The 20,509-nt window shown below is 39.7% G+C and overlaps 1 protein-coding gene across 1 annotated transcript in view; it reads right to left on the reverse strand.

The window, feature by feature from the left end:
• khdrbs3 (KH domain containing, RNA binding, signal transduction associated 3) overlaps nt 1-20,509 on the reverse strand; it is a 163,920-nt gene that overhangs the window by 10,817 nt on the left and 132,594 nt on the right. The window contains exon 7 of the mRNA XM_085346727.1: nt 16,400-16,482. Within this exon, the coding sequence (XP_085202853.1) occupies nt 16,400-16,482 (83 nt within the window). The remainder of the gene's footprint in view (nt 1-16,399; nt 16,483-20,509) is intronic.

A 20,509-nucleotide genomic window follows, 5' to 3' on the forward strand; every position in this document is an offset into this window, starting at 1 on the left:
GCAGTCTTTCGTGTACTCCGAAACCAACACGGGATAACTTCTTATCAAATGAATGCAGTGGCTTTCTCATCTCTCCTGGCACGTAGGCTAATTCTTCTTAAATGGAAGGATTCAGGTCCGCCAGTGTTTGTTCAGTGGGTGAGAGAGGTGATGAGGTGCTTGCAGATAGAGCATTTGAGATACAATTTGAGAGGGTCTCAAAGTAAATACTACAAAACCTGGTAATCCTTTGTTGAATATGTGGAGAAGTTGTCATTTACTGAAGTATGATGTAATACTGCTTTTATCTGTGTTTGGGTTTTTTTTCTCTTTCTTTCTTTAAAGCCACCTACTATCTGTAGCAAGCAAAAAAGAACTGCGCACAATGCAGCCCCGCCTTTTATTTATGTATTTATTTTATTCTATTTTTGTTTGTTTTGTTTTTTTTGGTGGGTTTTGTTTTTTGGGTTATTTTTTGGGTTATTTTTTGTTTGTTTGTTTGCTGTTGTTTTTTTTGCCTTGTTCACGTGATAGTACTTTTTTTTTTTGTATGTGCCCATAGATTACACATTTTCCTGCATCCAACTGGTTTGCCACTGCGTGGCGTAACCAGTTTCACAATGGCAGTGTTTGTAATCGCAATTCGAATGATATTTTTCAGTACTTTTGTCATATTGGAAAAATTATAAATAAAGTTGTCAAAAAAAAATTGTATTCTATCAGAGAATCTTGGTTTGAATCATTAAACTAAAAAGCCCTCATTGGGCCTTTTTGCCACTCAGTTCATCCACCTATCTAAAACAAGCAATTTAAGCACTCTATTCTTTAAGTCATCTTTGTTCTTACTGGCTGCCCTATGCAAAGAAAATATCTGGCATTAGTATTTAAAATTATGAGTGTTTTTAGTATTTTTTACAGATGATTTCGATGATTTCACTGCAAATTGTAAAACACATAACACAAAACCTAACATATCAAAATAATTTAATAATTATAGAGGAAGAAAATTATGGTTGAAAATAAATTTTGGATAACAGAATTGCTAGAATGAAAAATAAAAACAGAGCTCCCATATCTGAAACAGACTAAACTGCTTATTGTCAACATTTCAAAATTACAACAAACTGAGAAGCACGTTTTAATAAATTAAATGTTGTAAAAATAGAGCAGTTAAAGTTCATCTCTTGTCCACCTCTGCCACCGGACCTGCAGCCTCACTCCATCCATCATCACCACTGCTCCGCCTCAGTATTCAGCCCTCCAGCTCTGCGCCTCAGGCCTGAAACCCATCTGATTTAGCTGCTCTTCTCCACATTTCTCTCTTTATTTACTTAGATGAGTCCTCGACACTCTGGACTCTCTGCTGAGGTCAGCTATGGTTACCCTGCTGCTCTGCACAGCCAGTTCTCCACATGTCCAGTCACACGCTCTGGCCCACTCTTCTCTGCTTTGTCCATAAACATTTGTTTGCTTTATATGCTTTTGTCCTGTAACTAAGGTTTGGTGATATATCCTCAAAATTATATTGCAATATCTCATAAAAATGTGTGATAACAGAAAAGAAAATACTGAACATTTATTGATGTCTGGAATGTATAAGTGTAGGTAAATGAGTGGCGTTCTCTATCCCGTTTTTCTGCAGTCAGTAGTATTCAATAGAGTGTGACTCTATTAAAACAACTATAACAAACTTAAATTTAAAACTCATCAGGAGCATGCACAATGGTGTCATATGAAAAAAGTGAAAGATATTTTCTACCAAGGATGTTGTGTGTTAAGGTTTTTCACCAGCTGCTTTAAGCTCTTCTTTTCCACAATGTAACCGAATCAGAAATTATTATCCACCTTTGAATCCATCATATGGAGTACAGTTAGCGACTGGAGCTTATGATGCTCGTTTGTTTTTTTTACCTATGTTTGCCTCAAGTGCTGAAACGGGCTTGTTGTTTCTACCTTTAGTTTTCTTGCATATTTTCTACTTTACTCTATTGGAGGCTGTTAAAGTTGCTCCTTTTTAGGCACATTTACATACTGCAAAAATTTGTACTGGTATTACTGCAGATGATATGATATGGCAGAGCCCTAACTGCTATCGACTCCTTCACCACCTGTATGCACTTGCCTGTTAAATGCAGTTCACCCCAAAATGCAGCAAATACTAAACAAAGTTATAGATGATACAGACTCCTTTTTATTCTATTGTATTGATATATGTATCTTTCACATCTTTCACAGAATACGATTTAGTTCAATGTACTTTATACACTGATATATCTACACAGTATAAATTCACCATAATGTAGGGTACAGGGACCATACAAATGCACTCTTTGTCAAAATGCAAGCTATTAAATTCCAAGACTTGGTGAAGCTTAAAACAGCGCAAATAATGTATAAAGTCAGAAATAAATTGCTTCCCAAAGAAATCTGTAAATTGTTCATAGAAAGAGAAGGTGGGTATAACTTAAGAGGGAAATGGAATTTAAAAATACAAAGTGCTAGAACAACTTTAAGAACTATGTCAATCTCAATTGCAGGAGTTAAATTATGGAACAGTCTAACAGAAGAAATAAAAGACAGTCAAAACATAAAACAGTTTAAAGTAAAATATAAAAACCTAATTTTAAATAAGTATAAGAATGAAGAAAACGGGGTTAACCCAGGATGGTAATGTTGCTGGTAATGGTGTTGCGGTTCTTTTTTGGTTGTTTTTTTGTTTTGTTTTGGTTTGTTGTTTTTCCATAACTTGTGTATCTGCAAATATACACATTCTGTATTTTTCATATGAAAGAAACTATACTGTGGTGGGGCTTGCTAATTTCTTGTTTTTGATTTATGTATGTTATGTTTTGTTTTACTTCATATGTTTATGTGTTTCATATGTTGTTTGTTTAATTTAAGACAAAAAAAAATTAAATGAATGAGAGGTAAAACTTGAGGGGGTAGGGACAAATAAGTAAATACTTCAGCCTACTCCTTTTCAAACAAATAATGGAATGATATTTTGTAATGATTGTGAAGGCACATGTTTGAAATGTTTGAAATAAAAATGAACTGAACTGAACCATCGCTGACGCATCAGACGCACACAGCTGGAGGCATTAACACAAGCATGAGATGAAGTACCTGGGGTGGATCTCAGTCGAGATATCACCCTGTCGTAGGTGTAAAAGCGCTTTGACTTTCTTAATAGGACAGCTTTTGATTTGACATTCATTAGCAGAAGGCGTATGCTGCTTTGTGTGTCCCTAAACTTCACTGCCCTGAAAAGCAGGAAAGAAAGAGCCCATCTGTCTGAAGCACAAGCATGAACCCTGAGAGGCAAAAACAACACCTATTAGATAAGTGTGTCTCTTTGTGTCTCATTGATCAGGCATCTGAATCTAGGCCTGCATTTCCACTGGTAAAGACCCTTCCTCTCCTCTTCACATCTGTCATCTCTGTAAATGCTTCATCTTAAGCACTGATGTTGCTGTTCCTGGGCACTACGAAACAGATGGCAGTGTTAAATCTGAATGATGTAGTACACGTCCCTTGTGGACTTTGTTTTCTTCCATCGCCATTAGTCTTCCAGTCCGCTGTGATAAATTTGAGGAAATCTAGTAGGACATTACAAGGGGCTGTACAGATAATACGCAGCGGTCTGATGTGGAGAGAGGTTGCCTTTCTACCGTTAGCCTAGTTCCTGCATATTGCACACTCTAACTGATCATGACTGGGACTCCTAAAGCAAAAAGTGCTTCCTTGATGCTCCCCGTGTAATCATGTTTTTCATTCATTCTTGGCACAAGGCTGAAAAGCAAAATGCTGATGAAAAATGTCCCACGCTGAATGCGCTGATTATACCGGCTGAGTGATTTTCACAGACAACACAACAATGAAAATAAGACGGGCAGAAAGAAAGTGGAACAACCTTTTTTCCCCCACCATTTTGTATGAAATGAGGCTCACATAATTTCAAATGAAAACCTTCGTTATGGATACACTGGTGATTGCTCAGCGTGCTGACTGATTGCAAAGCTATCTCCACTGCTGACCCCCTGCCGCAGAGTCACAAAGAGGGACAAAATGGCCTACGGCAAAGATTTGACTTTCCAACGAAGTCTTCTTTCGAGCTTGCCTCTTTTTTGGAAACTACAAGAACCCTCCTCCAAGGGAAACACTGCTCCAGTCAAGTCAGGCACTGTATTCTTTAAAATTCAACATGTTTTGAATGTTGCATTCTGAGCATCTGGACTCTGTGAAAGACTTTGTCTTATTTATGGAGCATTAAATTTACAACATGTGAGTTTTGGTCCTGAGACACAGAGTACTGTAAATCCCACCCTCCTTTCCCTCAGAAGGTGTAATTCCCACACCAGCACCTGTCACTTATGTTGACAAGCTGCCTACCTTGAAAAAAGCATTAGGTACCCAGCATCTGTGACGCCACCACAGGCGTTTCAGAAGCAGACAGCTAAGGCAGCCAATCTCTACTAAGAATAAAAAAAAAGAAAACACAAGTTTTCCTGTTTTACTAACTGTCTGCCTGAGGCCTCTGACACAACACGCAGACATCAAAGCGATAGCAATGACGAAGGCTGAATGATCAAACACATTGAGTCACTCCATGCAGTTAAAGACACTGTAAAGACTGTAGGCGAGACCAAGTGGCTGCTGACATGCATATCATTCGGGGCCTTTGCGAATGCATGAGTTGCTAAGCTTGAGTTGTCAGCTTGTGGTTCTCCCGTGTTACAGAAAAAGTACAGGAAAGAAATTCCACTAAAATGGTAAAACCACTGAATAATGAGGTTAAATAACGAGACACCTGCCAAATCCTCTCTCCGGTGGGGTGGGACTAATGCCTGATTCAAACACAGAACAGAAACTCTGGGCATCAGTTGCCATAGATGCTCAATTATGGCCCAGTGACAGCAGATGGTCCGGAGCTGTGTTAGCGCCCTTTAGCTGGAAATGTACGACCTTTAAAAATACTTTTCCTCCCAGCAGTTTTAGTTGTGCTATCAGCGCGGCTCTAGGAAAGGCAACAACGGTCTCTGCATTAGTCGATCAGACCACCTCTCTGTTCTAGGCTGAAGTAACTCAACAATAAACAGCAGATTACTCTTATTTTCTGTTGTCTGTGAATGTTCTCAGTCTTCCAGGTCATCGTAGTCTATGGAGCTCAGAAAGAAAAGCGTCTGGACTTCTTTAAGTTTACCTGAAGACGTTTCACCTCTCAACCAAGAAGCTTCTTCAGTTCTAACAGCAATTGGTGGAGAGTCCCAGATTTTAAAACCTATGGGAGAGTCCCCAAGAGGGTCATGGACGCCCTAATGATCCTCTATCATTAGGTGTGAAAAACAGGTGTGGGTCACAATCAGCCAAGGTTTCGGGTGAACCCACTGTGAAACCTAACCCCACCGTGTCATGCGATTTACTGAGGTCAAATATTTTCTGTTCAGGCATTCATGGTTCACAATAACTATGGAAGATTTGTGAAATTCTGGGTTGATAAAAATGCTAAAAACGTGGTCAGTACCAATATTTTTTGTTGTTCATTCGTTCTCACTTTTGCCAGGAAAAAACAGAAATTCCCAATTTAATAAATACCTCATCTTTTTAAAAATCCTTTAGCTTCTTTAAACCATTTAAATGAGCACAAACTCACATTTCACATTTAGGAAACGTGATCCCAGACAAAAGAGCAACAAAACTGATGTTACACAACAGATAAACGAAATGCTGCTTTGTGCACCCCTGATATCTGGTTTTTTTTTTAGCCTTTTTTTTTTGCCTGTCCCCTTTGGCTCTTTTGCCATCAGAATTGTTGTCTAAAGGCGAAGAAAGATGCCCAACAGATTTACTTTACCAAATTGACCATCCCAGCCTTGCCATAATGGTCCATTTGATTCACCTTTTATTGTTTATTTTATTTTCACTTGCTGAATACGGGACAGACTTGACTTGAATACGGGACAGACTTGACTTTCTTTAGCCATTTTTGCCACTGGATTATATCCACAACAGAAAAAGAATAACAATAATTACAAAAGTATACTTTTGTTGCCCACCCCAATCCCTTCCTGTGTTATATGCATTGTTAGTCGGATAAGACAGTTTATGGACTACGGATGGCTCTGAAAGTAATGCCCAATTCAACCTGCATTCCTTCTAAAAGCCAGAAAAAGATAAGCTGTATAAAAGTCTACAGAAAAAAAGGTTTTAGTTTGCTTAATCAATGCAGTCACTAAACACTTTTCTGATGAGTCCCAATTAGTATTATTGGAAGGCCGCTAAAGCAGGGTACACTTTAGTGCAGGTATATGAGGTAATTAACAAGTTGCTACCGTGCGACCATGCAGTCCCTTGTTGTTCACTTTCAAATTTGCACAGCACTGACGAGAAAATGCTCAGCTCAAGTCTTTAGTCAAATCTTGGACATTGTGGGGGGGTAGGGGAGGGTCGCCATCCACTGTGCGTGTTGGTGATGCAGATTGTTTTGGGTTTTTTTTTTTTAAGTAGTACTGTGAAACTTAGAAAAATGAGCCACTTTCCTGTGTTCCAGTTCCCGTCCGTCTCTTGTCTAAGGCTTGCTGTTGCTCCTCTGGGATGCGTCTGCCCTTTAAAGCATTGTCACAGATCTATCCTTGTGCCCACCGGCTTCCGGATCCATCCTACAATGTAGCATACTAAAGCAAGGTGCAAGGGAAGGTGCGATGTGTCAGCAGGAGAAAGTCTCTGAGGTGCCGCATGTGAAATAATACTTTGATCACACCCGAGCTGCATGAAATCACCTCACCATGACCTCTCCAAGTGTCCAGCCAGCGCTGTGCCACAGCTGTCATCCTCCTCATTTCCCTACAGAGACGTGCCCTCCTCTCCACTAATAAAATTAAAGACCCTCTCCTCACAAGTACTCCCCCCCTTCAGCCTCCTTGACCGTACAGCTTGATTGGTAGCAGAGTGCTGCAGTTTTCAATGACTCTCCAGAGATAAAGCTGCCTCTCCAAAAAATGATGATAGCTCAGTGCTTTGTGTTGTATAAACACGGTAAGAGGAGGCTGTGATCTGGGAGCTTGCAGACCGACTGCCACGGCTGTCATGCTGAGGTAGCGTTTTGTGAGGTTCCCCCAGGCGTCAGCTCGTTTCTGAAAGATGTAAATGTCGTGAAATGTCTTCAGGGCATCTAAAAACAGCTTTTTAGCTCAAGTCTTATGTCTTAAGGTTGCGAGTGCCTTATTTGCCTTTCAAATTTAATTATGTCTAAATTACTCAGTTCTGGCTGTTCTGTATGACACAGAGTGTACAGTACAGTTACACAGGTTGTCTTGTTTCATTTGTCAGTGGCTACATTTTTTTTCCTTTGTAGACAGTAATGTGTGGTAGAACACTTTTATGCAAGTTAAACACGGCACAGAATGTTAAGATCTCTATCACTGCGGGGCGATGTCACACAGAGATGTAAAACAAGTGTCAGCATTCTGCATTTAAGCATAATGTTAAAGCCACTGTGTGCAGATTTTTTTATTTAAACAATCCAAAGCAGAAACATATAGTTGATGAGCCCTGTAACAATAACCACAGCAAACTAAAAAATTAAACCCATTAAAACGTTGTCGTTTTTCAAGTATTAATGCAAAGATTTCACAGTTCCTCCCACTCTGTTAAGACCTGTAGCTGTTTTTCTTTGTTACTTTTAGAGGACATATAAAAATATTCCTGAATAAATATACATACCTGAATATTTTTAAGGAAATCCCTGTTATCATCTTGGATTCAGGTAAAGGGACAAAGTGTTTTGTTTTTTTTTTACCACTTTTGAGTTTTGTAACTTTAAAGCCTTCATAAAACACCTCCGGACACTTTTATAAGAAGATATTATGAAACTAAAATAAAAAGTGCTTAGTTACAGCTTTAACAAACTTTTTACCCTGGAAGCTAAACTTATACTACCATCTATGCTGTTGTGAAATTCAAATCTGGATTTTTTTAATGTAATTCCTCAAATATTAGCCAACCGTTCCCAGATCAAAACACTCCGAAATAAAGATTACACTCCACAAGACATTCCTGCCTTACTTTTTTCCACTTCAGTGGAACTCTAGACAAACTTGCAAATATAAATGCATGGTTTAATATCAGTTACAAATATATATATTAAAATAAAACACCTTTTAGCATCACTAAATCAACTAATTCTTCTTTTTGAAGTTCATTTTGATGATAATGTTCAAAAGTTTCCAGTTTGTGCATATCCGTGAAAAAGCATTAGCTAATCAAACATTGAACTGAGTGGTAGTTTGTGGTGGTAATGCACTGAGAAATGTGGCAATGGATCAGGCAAAGTAGAAAACTGCTAGCAAGAAAACAGGAATGTGAATGGATGGATGTATTAGAAGAGTCTGAAATTATATGGGGGGCGCCTATAGGGCACTTTGAAGAATGTGGATTATTACATAGCCGCAGGGTTCCAACTAGCAATTTTCAAGTAAACATTTAATCGTCACGCCGATCGTCACGAAATGCTTTGAGAGGCTGATTATGACCCACATCAAAGCCACCATCAGTGTCACAGAAGATGCCATCTCTTCTGTGGTTCACACCACCCTCACCCACCTGGAGCAGAAGAATTCCTATGTCCGTTTGCTCTTCGTGGACTTCTCATCCGCTTTCAATACAATTATCCCGCAGACACTTGTTGACAAATGACTGACCCAGGGACTGAGCTCCTCTCTTTGTAACTGGGTCCTGGACTTCCTGACCAACAGACCACAGTCTGTGAGGATCCACAACGTCTCCTCATCTTCCAGAGTCCTCAGCACTGGCTCCCCTCAGGGCTGTGTGCTAAGCAGAGATGGGCAGTAACGCGTTACTGTAATCTGATTACTTTTTTCAAGTAACGAGTAAAGTAAGGGATTACTATTGCAAAAACGGTAATTAGATTACCGTTACTTTCCTGTAGGAACGCTGCGTCACTGTGTTACTAAAACCGTGATTTTTTGCGAGAATGTCTCACGACAGTGACGTAAGCGAGTGCGCCGTTCGTGACAACAGCTGTGTGCAGATCAACAATGGATCACATATCGAGTGCGGGAGAGAGTATGAGCGTGCAGCGTTGAAAGCGTGGAAGTACTGACCTTACTTTGAGTTTGATTCCATAAAAAGTGACAAAAACATTAGCGTCCGCTGTGCGTGGGAAGAAAACTTCTTTTTACAGCGAAAAAAACCCCTAAACCTCCAAGCAAGCACCGAGTGCACAACGACGTAATGGGAAACTCACAGAGAAACTCGCGGATTCTTCAACTGACCGCGGCACACCTGCACCAGGATAAACCTCCGTCTACCCTACTCCTGCTTTACAGGTGAAAATAGAGCAACAGGACTGCTGAGTCTTTGACTTTATTTATTTTCTGCTGTGTTTTACTTGCATCTATTTGAAAGAGTGAGTGTAAAGACAAAAAATATTTTATTTTATGTGCTGGAATGTGCAGAAAATAGGTTTAAATGTTAAACTAATTTATTCAAGTCAGAGAATGTTGCATATAATTAAATTTTTGTTTGATGCATAAACTTAAAAGATTAAAACTGATAAAACAAGTTAAAAAAAGAGACTTTTCCATTTGATTACATTTTGTATGATGGATTATGTAGAAAAAGTAGAATTGGGCTGAAAGATCTATCGCTTTATCACCTCTTCAGGTTGTAAATCGTGGTTTTAAAAAGTAACTAAGTAACTAAGTAACTATGTAATTAATTACTTTTGAAAATAAGTAATCAGTAAAGTAACAGGATTATTTTTTGGGGGAAGTAATCAGTAATTAGTTACTGATTACTTTTTTCAAGTAACTTGACCAACACTGGTGCTAAGTCTCCTCCTGTTCACGCTGCTTACAGATGACTGCTCACCCAACCATCCAGGCTGTCATATTGTAAAGTTCGCGGACGACACAGCTGTGGTTGGTTGCATCACAAACAATGATGAGACCGGCTACAGGAAGGCGGTGGAACACTTGGAGAACTGGTGCAGGCAAAACAATCTCTGCTTAAATGAGAAGAAGACTAAGATTGTGGACTTCAGGAGGGGAAGACACACACATACACACACACACACACACACACCCCTGCACGTTGGAGGATCTGCAGTCAAAGTAGTACCCAGCTACAAGTACCTGGGTATGTACCTGGATAGCAACCTCACCTGGAAAAAAACACTTCCAGCCTGATCAGGAAGGCTCACCAGAGGCTCTACTTCCTGAGGAGGTTGAAGCGTGCGGGGATGGAGAGCTCAATCCCCATCCCATTCTACAGATGTGCGGTGGAGAGTGTTCTGTGCTCTGGCATATACAGACATATACACCTCCAGATGCAGGAAGAGGGCCACCTGTATCATGAAGGACCCCCCTCACCCAGCACACACACTCTTTGTCCCGCTCTCCTCAGGCAGGAGGCTGAGGAGCATTAAATGCAAAACCACCAGACAGAGAAACAACTTCATTCCAGAAGCTGTGAGACTTCTCAGTGCATAAATGGACAAGAACTGTTATTGTAGCACCTTAACCACTACTTGACACTTACTGACACTGTCACTTTATCAATGCTGGTCATTATGCCCTTTGCTGCTAAAGTATTTATTTACAGCTATATTTATACCCACACTCCATACTGGTACTCAGGTTGTTACACTCTAGTTATAGTATTATTTATTGCATTGTCTTATTACTTGTCATTTCTGTTTGTTAAAAAAAACAAAAAACAAAACAAAACCAAAAAAACAACTATTTATTTATAACTTTAAGAAAAAAAATTCTGTTTCTTCATTATTTTTGTTTCCTTTCACTCCGAACCGTGTGTACATAATTTCGTTCCACCTCATGTTAACATGTGATGCGAATGACGAATAAAGCTCCTTGAATCCTTAATCTACATAATTTTAGAAAGCAGGGAAACATGCCCAAATGCAAATTATTTCTTATTCTGTTTAAATTTAAGACCCAAAAATATTTAAACAACTTATAATTTAGTAGGAAAAATGGTTTAATCAGTGAGTGTTTGACAGGAGAGGAAGCTGTTTAAGAATCTAAAAGAAGAAAGACGAATGAATTCTTCGGTTTGTGTGTATAATAGTGGTATAAATCAATGTAATGCGTTTCAACTCGGCCGAATCAATAGGTGTAAGTAAGATGAAGTCTTATAGGATAAGATATTATAAGAACAAAACTGATCAGCAACATTTATTGCATTCACTGCACAAAACAGTTCAAGTTACTAAAGGTATCTGACGCTGCATCGCAATCAGTTTAAAATCAGCAGCCTCCTCTTTCTTTCCTTATGTGTTCACAAATGGCAGCCCTGTTTCTAGCATAAGGCCATCGGGTACTACCATGACAGAGAGACTGTAAATTGTTCTGCTTGTTATCCTCCAGCAGCTGAAATCCTGCCATGCAATCGGGGCTCAGATTGGTGACTGGGAGCTCCTTAGGCTGTGAGAAACATTGTTAGGAGACTTGTTGTCCACACACACACACACACACACACACACACACACACACACACACACACACACACACACACACACACACACACACACACACACACACACACACACTCCACAAAGCCCTGCTGCAGCTGGAACCAGCTATGACTTTCCTCAAGGTGAAAATAATGCACCTTTGTCTATCACAAAGCTAAACAGGATTGTAACTGTGACGACGGAGTTATAGGACAGCGTTCTGTTGCAGTTTTAATTGCGGAAGCGGCAATCAAAGGTAACAAACAGATTACTGGGGTTTTTTTTAAGGTATGAACATAGTTCTAAATATACTTCCTGTCAGAGTAAACAAAGGACAAACAAAGAGGGCATGCTACGAATTATATCCTGTGTTTATGGACAAACAATGAAAATTTGATCTGCCCAAGACCACTTATCCCAGGCCCTGCATGAGGCTTCTGTTTCATACACGCACAATGTCAGCCTGCAGTAACTTGTGATCCACATCCAGGGCACAGGACAAACAAATAAGAGAGGAAGTAAGTGCATCAGCTGTCTCTGGAGGCAAAGGCTTCTGTGTCTGGGCCCTATTAGCTGCTTCGTCTCCCTCCAGATAACAGACATGAAAATCTCAGAGTCCGCCCAGCCTCCAGCCTCTACTTGATGGACTCCATTCTTTTCCTCCCGTGCTGCCACCAAAACACCCCCACTATTATTCACGCGGCTGCTTTTAAAACAAATAGCCTCAGACTCCTGAGGCGGACCGGCGCTTCCCCCGGCAAGCATGTGTACACCCAACCGCCAACATTTCAAGCTCCGAACGGCAGTCGGTGTGAGCCGGAGACAGAGTGTGTGTGAGAACAAAAAAAAAAAGACGAAGGAAAAAAGAGAAAAAAAGAGCGATGGCACAAAAGATGGATGAAGCCGAGGTGACATACATCCTGACACCTCTACAAAAGAAAACATCGACCACCCTACTCACAAAAGCCAGGAGACAGAATAATGCTGTTTTTGTTCTCTCTGACTGATTTCCTTTTTTGCCCCAGCTGCCGCCAATTCAATCCAATTTTTGACACCCTAAATGTGGCAACAATCATTCTTTCTTTGAAGTGGCACAGGCAGGCCTACATAAATGTAGTGCATTGTGCGCTGATAAAATACAGTGGAAGACCAAAGTGAAAGCCTTTGACCTTGTGTGGCTTGGAGAGTGTGATAGCTGCCTGGATGTAAGAAAATCAATATTCTACATTTAGCTGTTCAGGACCCTATGTTAAATGGAGCAGCATGCCACAAAGACTGTTTATTCCGCAGTGACACATTGAGGGAAATGCACCTTTCGCCTGATATTTTTAAAGGATGATTAAAGCATAGATAATATGTTTATCACAATGAGCCGGAATGAATTCCTCGGAGCAAACTGTGATTACGTCACTGAGGCTATGGAGAGAGGTTTATTTTAAGCTCTTAGATTCAAAGATTAGTTCCTCACTAACAACCAGGCCCAGACATATAAAATCTTCAACACCTACCTAATTGTATTTTTTAAGTTGAAGCGGGTGTTTTCTGAGAATATCGCAAAGGACGACTCAAAGGTCAGTGAAAACATTTCACACTTCACAAAAGGCTTCATTAGCAGCAAGCATTCTTCTGAGTTTCAAACAGGGCAGAACAGCATAAACGACTCCTAACAATATGCACACCATAATCCAGCTGCTCTCAACCCACAAGACTTCAAAATCTCATTGTTAGCTCATATCCTCGTTCCATACTTAAGGCCAAATGCCCAGAAAGTAGTGAACTCGCTGCCCTTGTGTAACGCAATCAAAACTTGCATTTAATCCTTCAAGAGATGTAAATACAACTCGTTGCATATTAACTGCTTTTTAATTCAGTGCACTCACTCAGGCTGTTAAGATAAATGTCATTTTCAAGTTTCTGCCCTGGCACGAACTCAAGCTGCATAAAAGACATGGTGTAGCATTCAGTTTGTTCGTGCAGCCATTTAAAAGGGGTGTTTGAGTTTTATGGTCATTTTGAAAAATGCTGTTGCATTGTGCTGTGTTAATGTTTCACCCTATTGCCAAATGCAGTTTTGTTCCTATTACTCACCCTGGATGGGTCACATTAGTTATGAATTGGATTTTTGGCACAGTTTGTTGAGTGGTGGGGAATGTTTCGTTTAGATTTTAGGGGTTTTTTGGCAAAAAAGATTTGCAACTGTTTTGCTTAAATATACAGGGTGGGCCATTTATATGGATACACCGTAATAACATGGGAATGGTTGGTGATATTAAAGTCCTGTTTGTGGCACATTAGTATATGTGAGGGGGCAAACTCCTCAAGATGGGTGGTGACCATGGTGGCCATTTAGAAGTCGCCCATCTTGGATACAACTTTTGTTTTTTCAATAGGAAGAGGGCCATGTGACACATCACACTTATTGGTAATGTCACAAGAAAAACAATGGTGTGCTTGGTTTCAACGTAACTTTATTCTGTCATGAGTTATTTACAAGTTTCTCTTTGTTCACAGCCATTGACATGTCGGTGTGGATCAAAAGTGTGTTGATATCTGGTGAACGCAGTAACCGGGTCTTTGCAGCAGATTTCAATGCAAGACACCCTACGAGACCACCCATCTCCCATGCTACAGTTAACAAACTGCTTGCTAACTTTCGTGAAACTGGTTCAGTGTTGGATTTGCCAAAATGTGGACGCAAGAAAACTGTCACTAATGAAGAAACATCAGTGGCTGTCCTAGCTTCATTCAGCAAGAGCCCACAGCGTAGCACTCGCCGCATGTCACTGGAGAGTGGCATTAGTCGAACTTCCCTTCGGCGGATATTAGCTACTCACAAATGGCACCCTTACAAACTCCAGCTACTGCAGCATCTCAACGAGGATGACCCAGATCGGCGCACAGAATTTGCAGAATGGGCAAAACAAAAATTGGAACAGGACCCTCAGTTCACGCAGCAGATTTTGTTCAGTGATGAGGCAAACTTTTATGTGAATGGTGAAGTTAACAAACAAAACCACCGCTATAGGTCTGACACTAACCCACATTGGATGGATCCCTCCAAGACTGTTGGAACAACAAAAGTGATGGTTTGCTGTGGTATATGGGGTACAATGATAGTGGGTCCATTCTTCATCAATGGAAACCTCAAGGCCACTGGATATTTGAAATTGCTACATGATGATGTGTTTCCCTCTTTCTGCACTGAAGCTGGTACGTTCCATGAGTTTTTCCAGCAAGATGGTGCACCACCACATTATGGGTGCCAGGTCCGAGCATTCCTAGATGAAGAGTTTCCTGGAAAGTGGATTGGTCGTCGTGGGCCAGTTGAATGGCCCCCAAGGTCTCCCAATCTGACCCCTTAGACTTTTATCTTTGGGGTCATCTGAAGGCAATTTTCTATGGTGTGAAGATACGAGATGTGCAGCACCTGAAACTACGGATACTGGATGCCTGTGCTGGCATTTCTCCTGCGGTGTTGCTATCAGTGTGTGAAGAGAGGGAGAAGAGGGTTGCAATGACAATCCAATACAATGGGCAGCACATTGAACACATTTTATAAGTGGTCAGAAACTTGTAAATAATTCATGAAAGAATAAAGTTACGTTGAAACCAAGCACACCATTGTTTTTCTTGTGACATTACCAATAAGTTTGATGTGTCACATGGCTCTCTTCCTACTGAAAAAACAAAAGTTGTATCCAAGATGGGCGACTTCTAAATGGCCACCATGGTCACCACCCATCTTGAGGAGTTTGCCCCCTCACATATACTAATGTGCCACAAACAGGACTTTAATATCACCAACCATTCCCATTTTATTACGGTGTATCCATATAAATGGCCCACCCTGTACATCCAGCAGAAAACAAGAGATTGTGGGTATTTAGAAAACTGTTTATGTCTAAAATCCAATATTTACTGCCTTTGATTTCCACCATCTCCAACAGCAGCATTTGTTCCACTGTTAGCATAAATACATGAGTTCTAGCACTGTATTCTCAATTTTTACAAGCCAGTCATTGTGACAGCACCATCTGCCGGGTGACAGCAGTTTTCTCTGGAGCAAATGACAAACTGAGGCAACACAAAAAAGAACACTATGAAGTCCACAAAGGGAGGAGGTCATGGTGGACAGACAGGTTAACTGAAAATTAGACTGAAAAGAGGGGCTGCTCTGCTTTTATGTTTACATTTTTAACCCATGTTTCATGTTGCCAGTTTTGTGTTTATTATTATTATAACAATGATAACAAACATTAACGCCAAACTCGATTCTGCTCTAAACTTGGGGTCTCTTATTTAGGAGATGCTCCTGAACAGCGGTCCCCAACCTTTTTTGCGCCACGGACCGCTTTAATGTCAGACAATATTTTCACAGACCGGCCTTTAAGGTGTCACGGATAAATGCAACAAAAACAAAATGATACGACCAAGACAAAAACGGTGGTATTTTGTAAATATAATAATAAGCGCGAATTCACTGTGTAATTGTGTAACTTTATTAGCAGCATCCTCCTGAAATGTGCCAAAAACATTGAAAGTAACATCCTCCTCTCTGCCCCTTAATGCTCTCTGGTCGCTATGGTAACACGTAAATATTTCTTTCAAAATAAGACACACAACTACAACACGGGAAAACCATAAATTTCACACCTGAGCCTCAACTCTTGCGACCCAGCACCAAACAACTCACGGACCTGTACCGGTCCGTGGCCCGGGGGTTGAGGACCACTGCTCCTGAGGACTGCTTCCAGCTTACAGGATAGTCATGGTGTATTGCACTGTGATAATATATTATCATACATCATCTCAATGAAGTACTTGGTGCCTCATGTATTAAAACAGTCGTATATAGCACATTTACCCATAAATCCGTGGAATAAATGTGTAATACTTGTGACTCTTTCGGTAAAAAGTCGAACTTACTTTTGTCCTTGATTACTGTAATTGTTGTCATACGATTCATATCCTTGGTCATCATAAGTTGTCCCGTAGCCGTCGTCGTATTCCTGTAGCAAAAAAGTAGACAAAATTTACCCAGCTAGATGAAGCTCAACACAGAAAAAAATCCAGAAAACATTTTGACATTAACAGGATGTTGATATGACAAGCTGTTCAACATCACACCTGCTGAAATGTGGAGCGATGAGGTTAAGAAAACATACAGTATGATTAATACATTCGTCTGTGTTGTGCTGTTTGTTTAACTTGCGGTTCGATACCTTTCTGATGCGGGTTAACGACATGCGAGTGTCGTTAAATCTTATCTCTTACTAAAGACAACTTTTTTTGCAATGCAATACATCAAAGCTTTCAGCACATATATAGGTCAAAAAGCTTCATCTGCTGCTGTTGGAAGTACATATGCAGGACTATTAGAGTAGCAACTGCAGCCCTGCCTTTGTCTCTGTGTCAACTAACTGACAGTGGGATGCAAAGACTTGCTGTGGCTATGTTTCATCACCACCTCAAAGGATGAGCCTTGAACATCTGTTTATACTCCAGCAATCTGCACCCCTCCCACCCCCGCACTCTACCCAGGCCCCCGCCAAGAGGAACATCAAAGCAAACCAGTGCCGCACCCGTCCTAATTTGGGATAAATGGGACTTATGTTCCACAAAAGGCGTCGACCCCTAGCGACACATCTCTCATCCCCCACACACTTCTTGGCTAATTCCATCTGCCCCTTATTTGCAAGCTTGAAACGAATGTCTGTAAGATTCAGCACCAGAAGAAAATGCTCATCACATCCGTGTTATTATTAAAAACTTAATTCCTGATTAGAAACATGCATTTGCCAAATGACAGCATTTGAATTGACTCTTTTATGTTTAATCCTTCAGAAGCAAAGTGAAGGAACTACATGTGACATATAACAAAGGCAACTCAGATGTAGTAAGACTTCCCTGTCTCTGGGTAAAGTATGAGATAGGCAGTTGTTTTCTTAGTCTGTGGTGAATTACGTCAGCTGGATTTTAGGAATCTGCTGGATACGAGTATTTGGAAACTTCTTGGTCATCCAACTGGGTGACTTTTTCAGACTATAACTGGCAATTTTAATCTTCATATTGGCAACCCTCCTGACAGCAAACTAAAATAACTCATTGCTTTGTTTGATTTGGTACAGCAGCTAACCCATAACCCCCACATTCATGGTAATACACTAGAGCTACTGATCGCTAAGTGGCCTTAGTATTACTTTTATTAATGTTTATTAATTTTTGTGTTTTCTTCAGTGGGCTGATCACCCCAGGAAATAAAGCAAGACCTACAACTAAAACATATATTTAAATGAAAATGCTGGTATTTTATTAGTGACAGCCACAGCTAGCCTGTGGATGACCAGCCTGATCAGTTTAACTCTGAAACTCAGGATCTTTGACGATATTGCACCTGTCATAATTGAATTGGGCAAACAGGAAGATACTTCTGAATGTAAATAGAGGAAAAGCAAGCTTCAGTGTTTTCTTAAAACTACTTTCAACAGTTTAGCTGAGCTCTGAGCTTCTGAACCTGGTTGATGGTTCTCTCCGTTTATTTCTTATAAAGGAAGGCTACTGCAATGCTCTTTTTATTGCCCTCCCTAAACGACTATTAGACAGCTACAGTTAGTTCACAATGCTGCTGCTAGAATTGTAACAAAAATGACTCCAGTTGTCAGTTCACTGCATTGGCTTCCAGTAAGTATAATTGATTGTTTTAAAATCTTTAAATGGATTGGGGTGTAAATATGAAAACTGGGTCTGCAACATCTGGTTACCTAGTAGTTCCCAGATCTGGAACTAAACAGGCTGATAATGCATTTAGCCACTATGCTCCCCATAGGAACCGAGAAATGAAACCACCAGAGAGCTGTACTATAATTGCTATTATTATTGTTTTTATTGATATTATTATTATTATTATTATTATTATTGTTGTTTTTTTCCTTTTTAATTTTATGTTGTAAACCACTTTGAATGACTGTAGTATTTTAAAGGTACTATGTTACTGGTGTTCACGTGGAAAAATTGTGAATTCTTTTCTATTTGTCTCGAGGCAGCTTTAAGGGAATTAAAGTCCCTTCTGACATTTCTAATTCTACAGTTACAAACACTTTTGCAACATAAACAGTTCTTCACACTAATGCGAAGGCTAAATTTAGTCAATAACTGTACTTTCTACAATATGAACCCTCTTGAACCCACTTCAAAAGCAGAGGCTCTCAAAAGGCAGTGCAATTTTGTCAAAAGCTACGTAATTAAAACCACTTTTCAACAGGCAGAGGAAACTGAAGCTTTCCCTCTGCCTGAAACCTGAAAAACAGTGGCAATAAAAGGATCAGGCTGACAAACGCAAGGTTGGATAATACTGACATGAATATTTAACTGTTAACATTTTATTGGCAACCTAGGGTTAAGGTTTGGTTAATGTCCACCTCTTTTCACAGGAGTTTCACCTGCTCAGAGCACCGAAATGAAAAATTTATATTGTTTTTTGGAGAAAAAAATACTCATTTTTTTGTGTCCCGAGTCAAAAAAAAAATCTCAATTTTTAAAACTAGTGTAAAGTGTAGAAGTAAATTTAAATCTAATTTGATATACAAAGAGGTGTTTACAAAGGTTATAAAGCTAGTTATGTAGCTATTTGGTGGTTACGTGTTTTGATATTTACATGTTTACATGTTTGAATGTTTAGACATGCATGTTCAAACCAGTAATAAGTATGTGTTATATCTACCTGGTTGTTTTCCCTGTTTTGATCTGAGTATAAGTGAAGTATTCATGAGGGCGGCACACAGGAAGTGTGGGTTGTTGTTGCCGTGTGCTAAAAGTAAAGAGGCTGCTAAAAAGTTATCCGTCTCCGTCTTGCTGTTCCTAATTATTCAGAGAGATTCCAAACCATCTAGTGAACCCTCACGTTACACTAGCATCTAGTGGTCATTAGAGGAACTGCAGGTTTTAGCACACGTACTGGTTTCATTTTTCAGCCATGATGCTTGCTGCTTCATGCCAAAATGCCATAAATTTAATGTTGAAATGATGTTTATTGTTAGAATACTAACCATTGAGCAATGGTGAAAATACTAATTGGTGACATTTTTAATATTGGAAATATTAAAAATGTTTTAAAAAATCTTATGAGAACAAATGACAGCAATTGATTTTTTCTAGAATTAAGACTAGTAGCACCTTTCCATTCTGAACACTACATAACTTTATAAGGCTCGGTGGTTTATTACATGGCATCAGTCAAGGTGAGGAAAGGAGCAGCTATCTTATATTAGGCTTCATTAAGTTGGTGATGCTTTTCTCCATAGCAACCTCCTTTTCCCAGCCATGAACTCAAGCATCAGGTTCCTAACATCATCTATGAATCTTTAATCACAGAATATTTAAATGTATTAAAAAGAAATGGAAAAGCCACAACTCAAGTGTTTGAAGCTGAAACGGCATCAACTAATAGACGACTGGAAAGATTGTGTGTGGCTATAAATGTCTTCCCATTTGAATTTAAAATAATGTTGCTGTTTTTGTCAGAACGACGTCTGCTTTTGTCTCATTACTCTGAGAACATCCCATTTCAATGTATTTAAAAGTTGACTCTGGTTTAAGGTCACTTTATCAGGTTGGAATAAACAAGGGTGGTCCTGAATATTGAATGACGAGAATCCTTAGAAGGAGTCAGCTGTCAAATAAGATAATTCACAGGAGATAATTTAGTTATTTGAGTTACACTTGAACCTAACACTTTTCTGCTAGACTGAGCGAACATACACAGTCGGTTTCCAAATATACCCAATGAGTTACACCATTTAATGCCGTGAAAAAAATCTTAACTTTTCCGTGTCTCAAACTAAAACCAATTAGCTGGTGTATAAAGGAAAGCAAAGTTAATGAAATTAGCAAGGAATGTGTCTGTCCTACTTGGTTGCAGAGTTACATAAAATGATGTGGAAAAATACCACATCAGACATCTGGCTGTGTTTAAAGCTCGATAGTTAATGACACAAAAGGTATGGCTAATTAAAAATAATGAGCTGTGTGGGCTGGAGA

The sequence above is a fragment of the Diplotaxodon limnothrissa genome, linkage group LG22 (genome assembly GCF_057381915.1).
Source record: "Diplotaxodon limnothrissa isolate DT_005_m linkage group LG22, D_limnothrissa_male_GT1.1, whole genome shotgun sequence".
NCBI classification, from domain to species: domain Eukaryota; kingdom Metazoa; phylum Chordata; class Actinopteri; order Cichliformes; family Cichlidae; genus Diplotaxodon; species Diplotaxodon limnothrissa.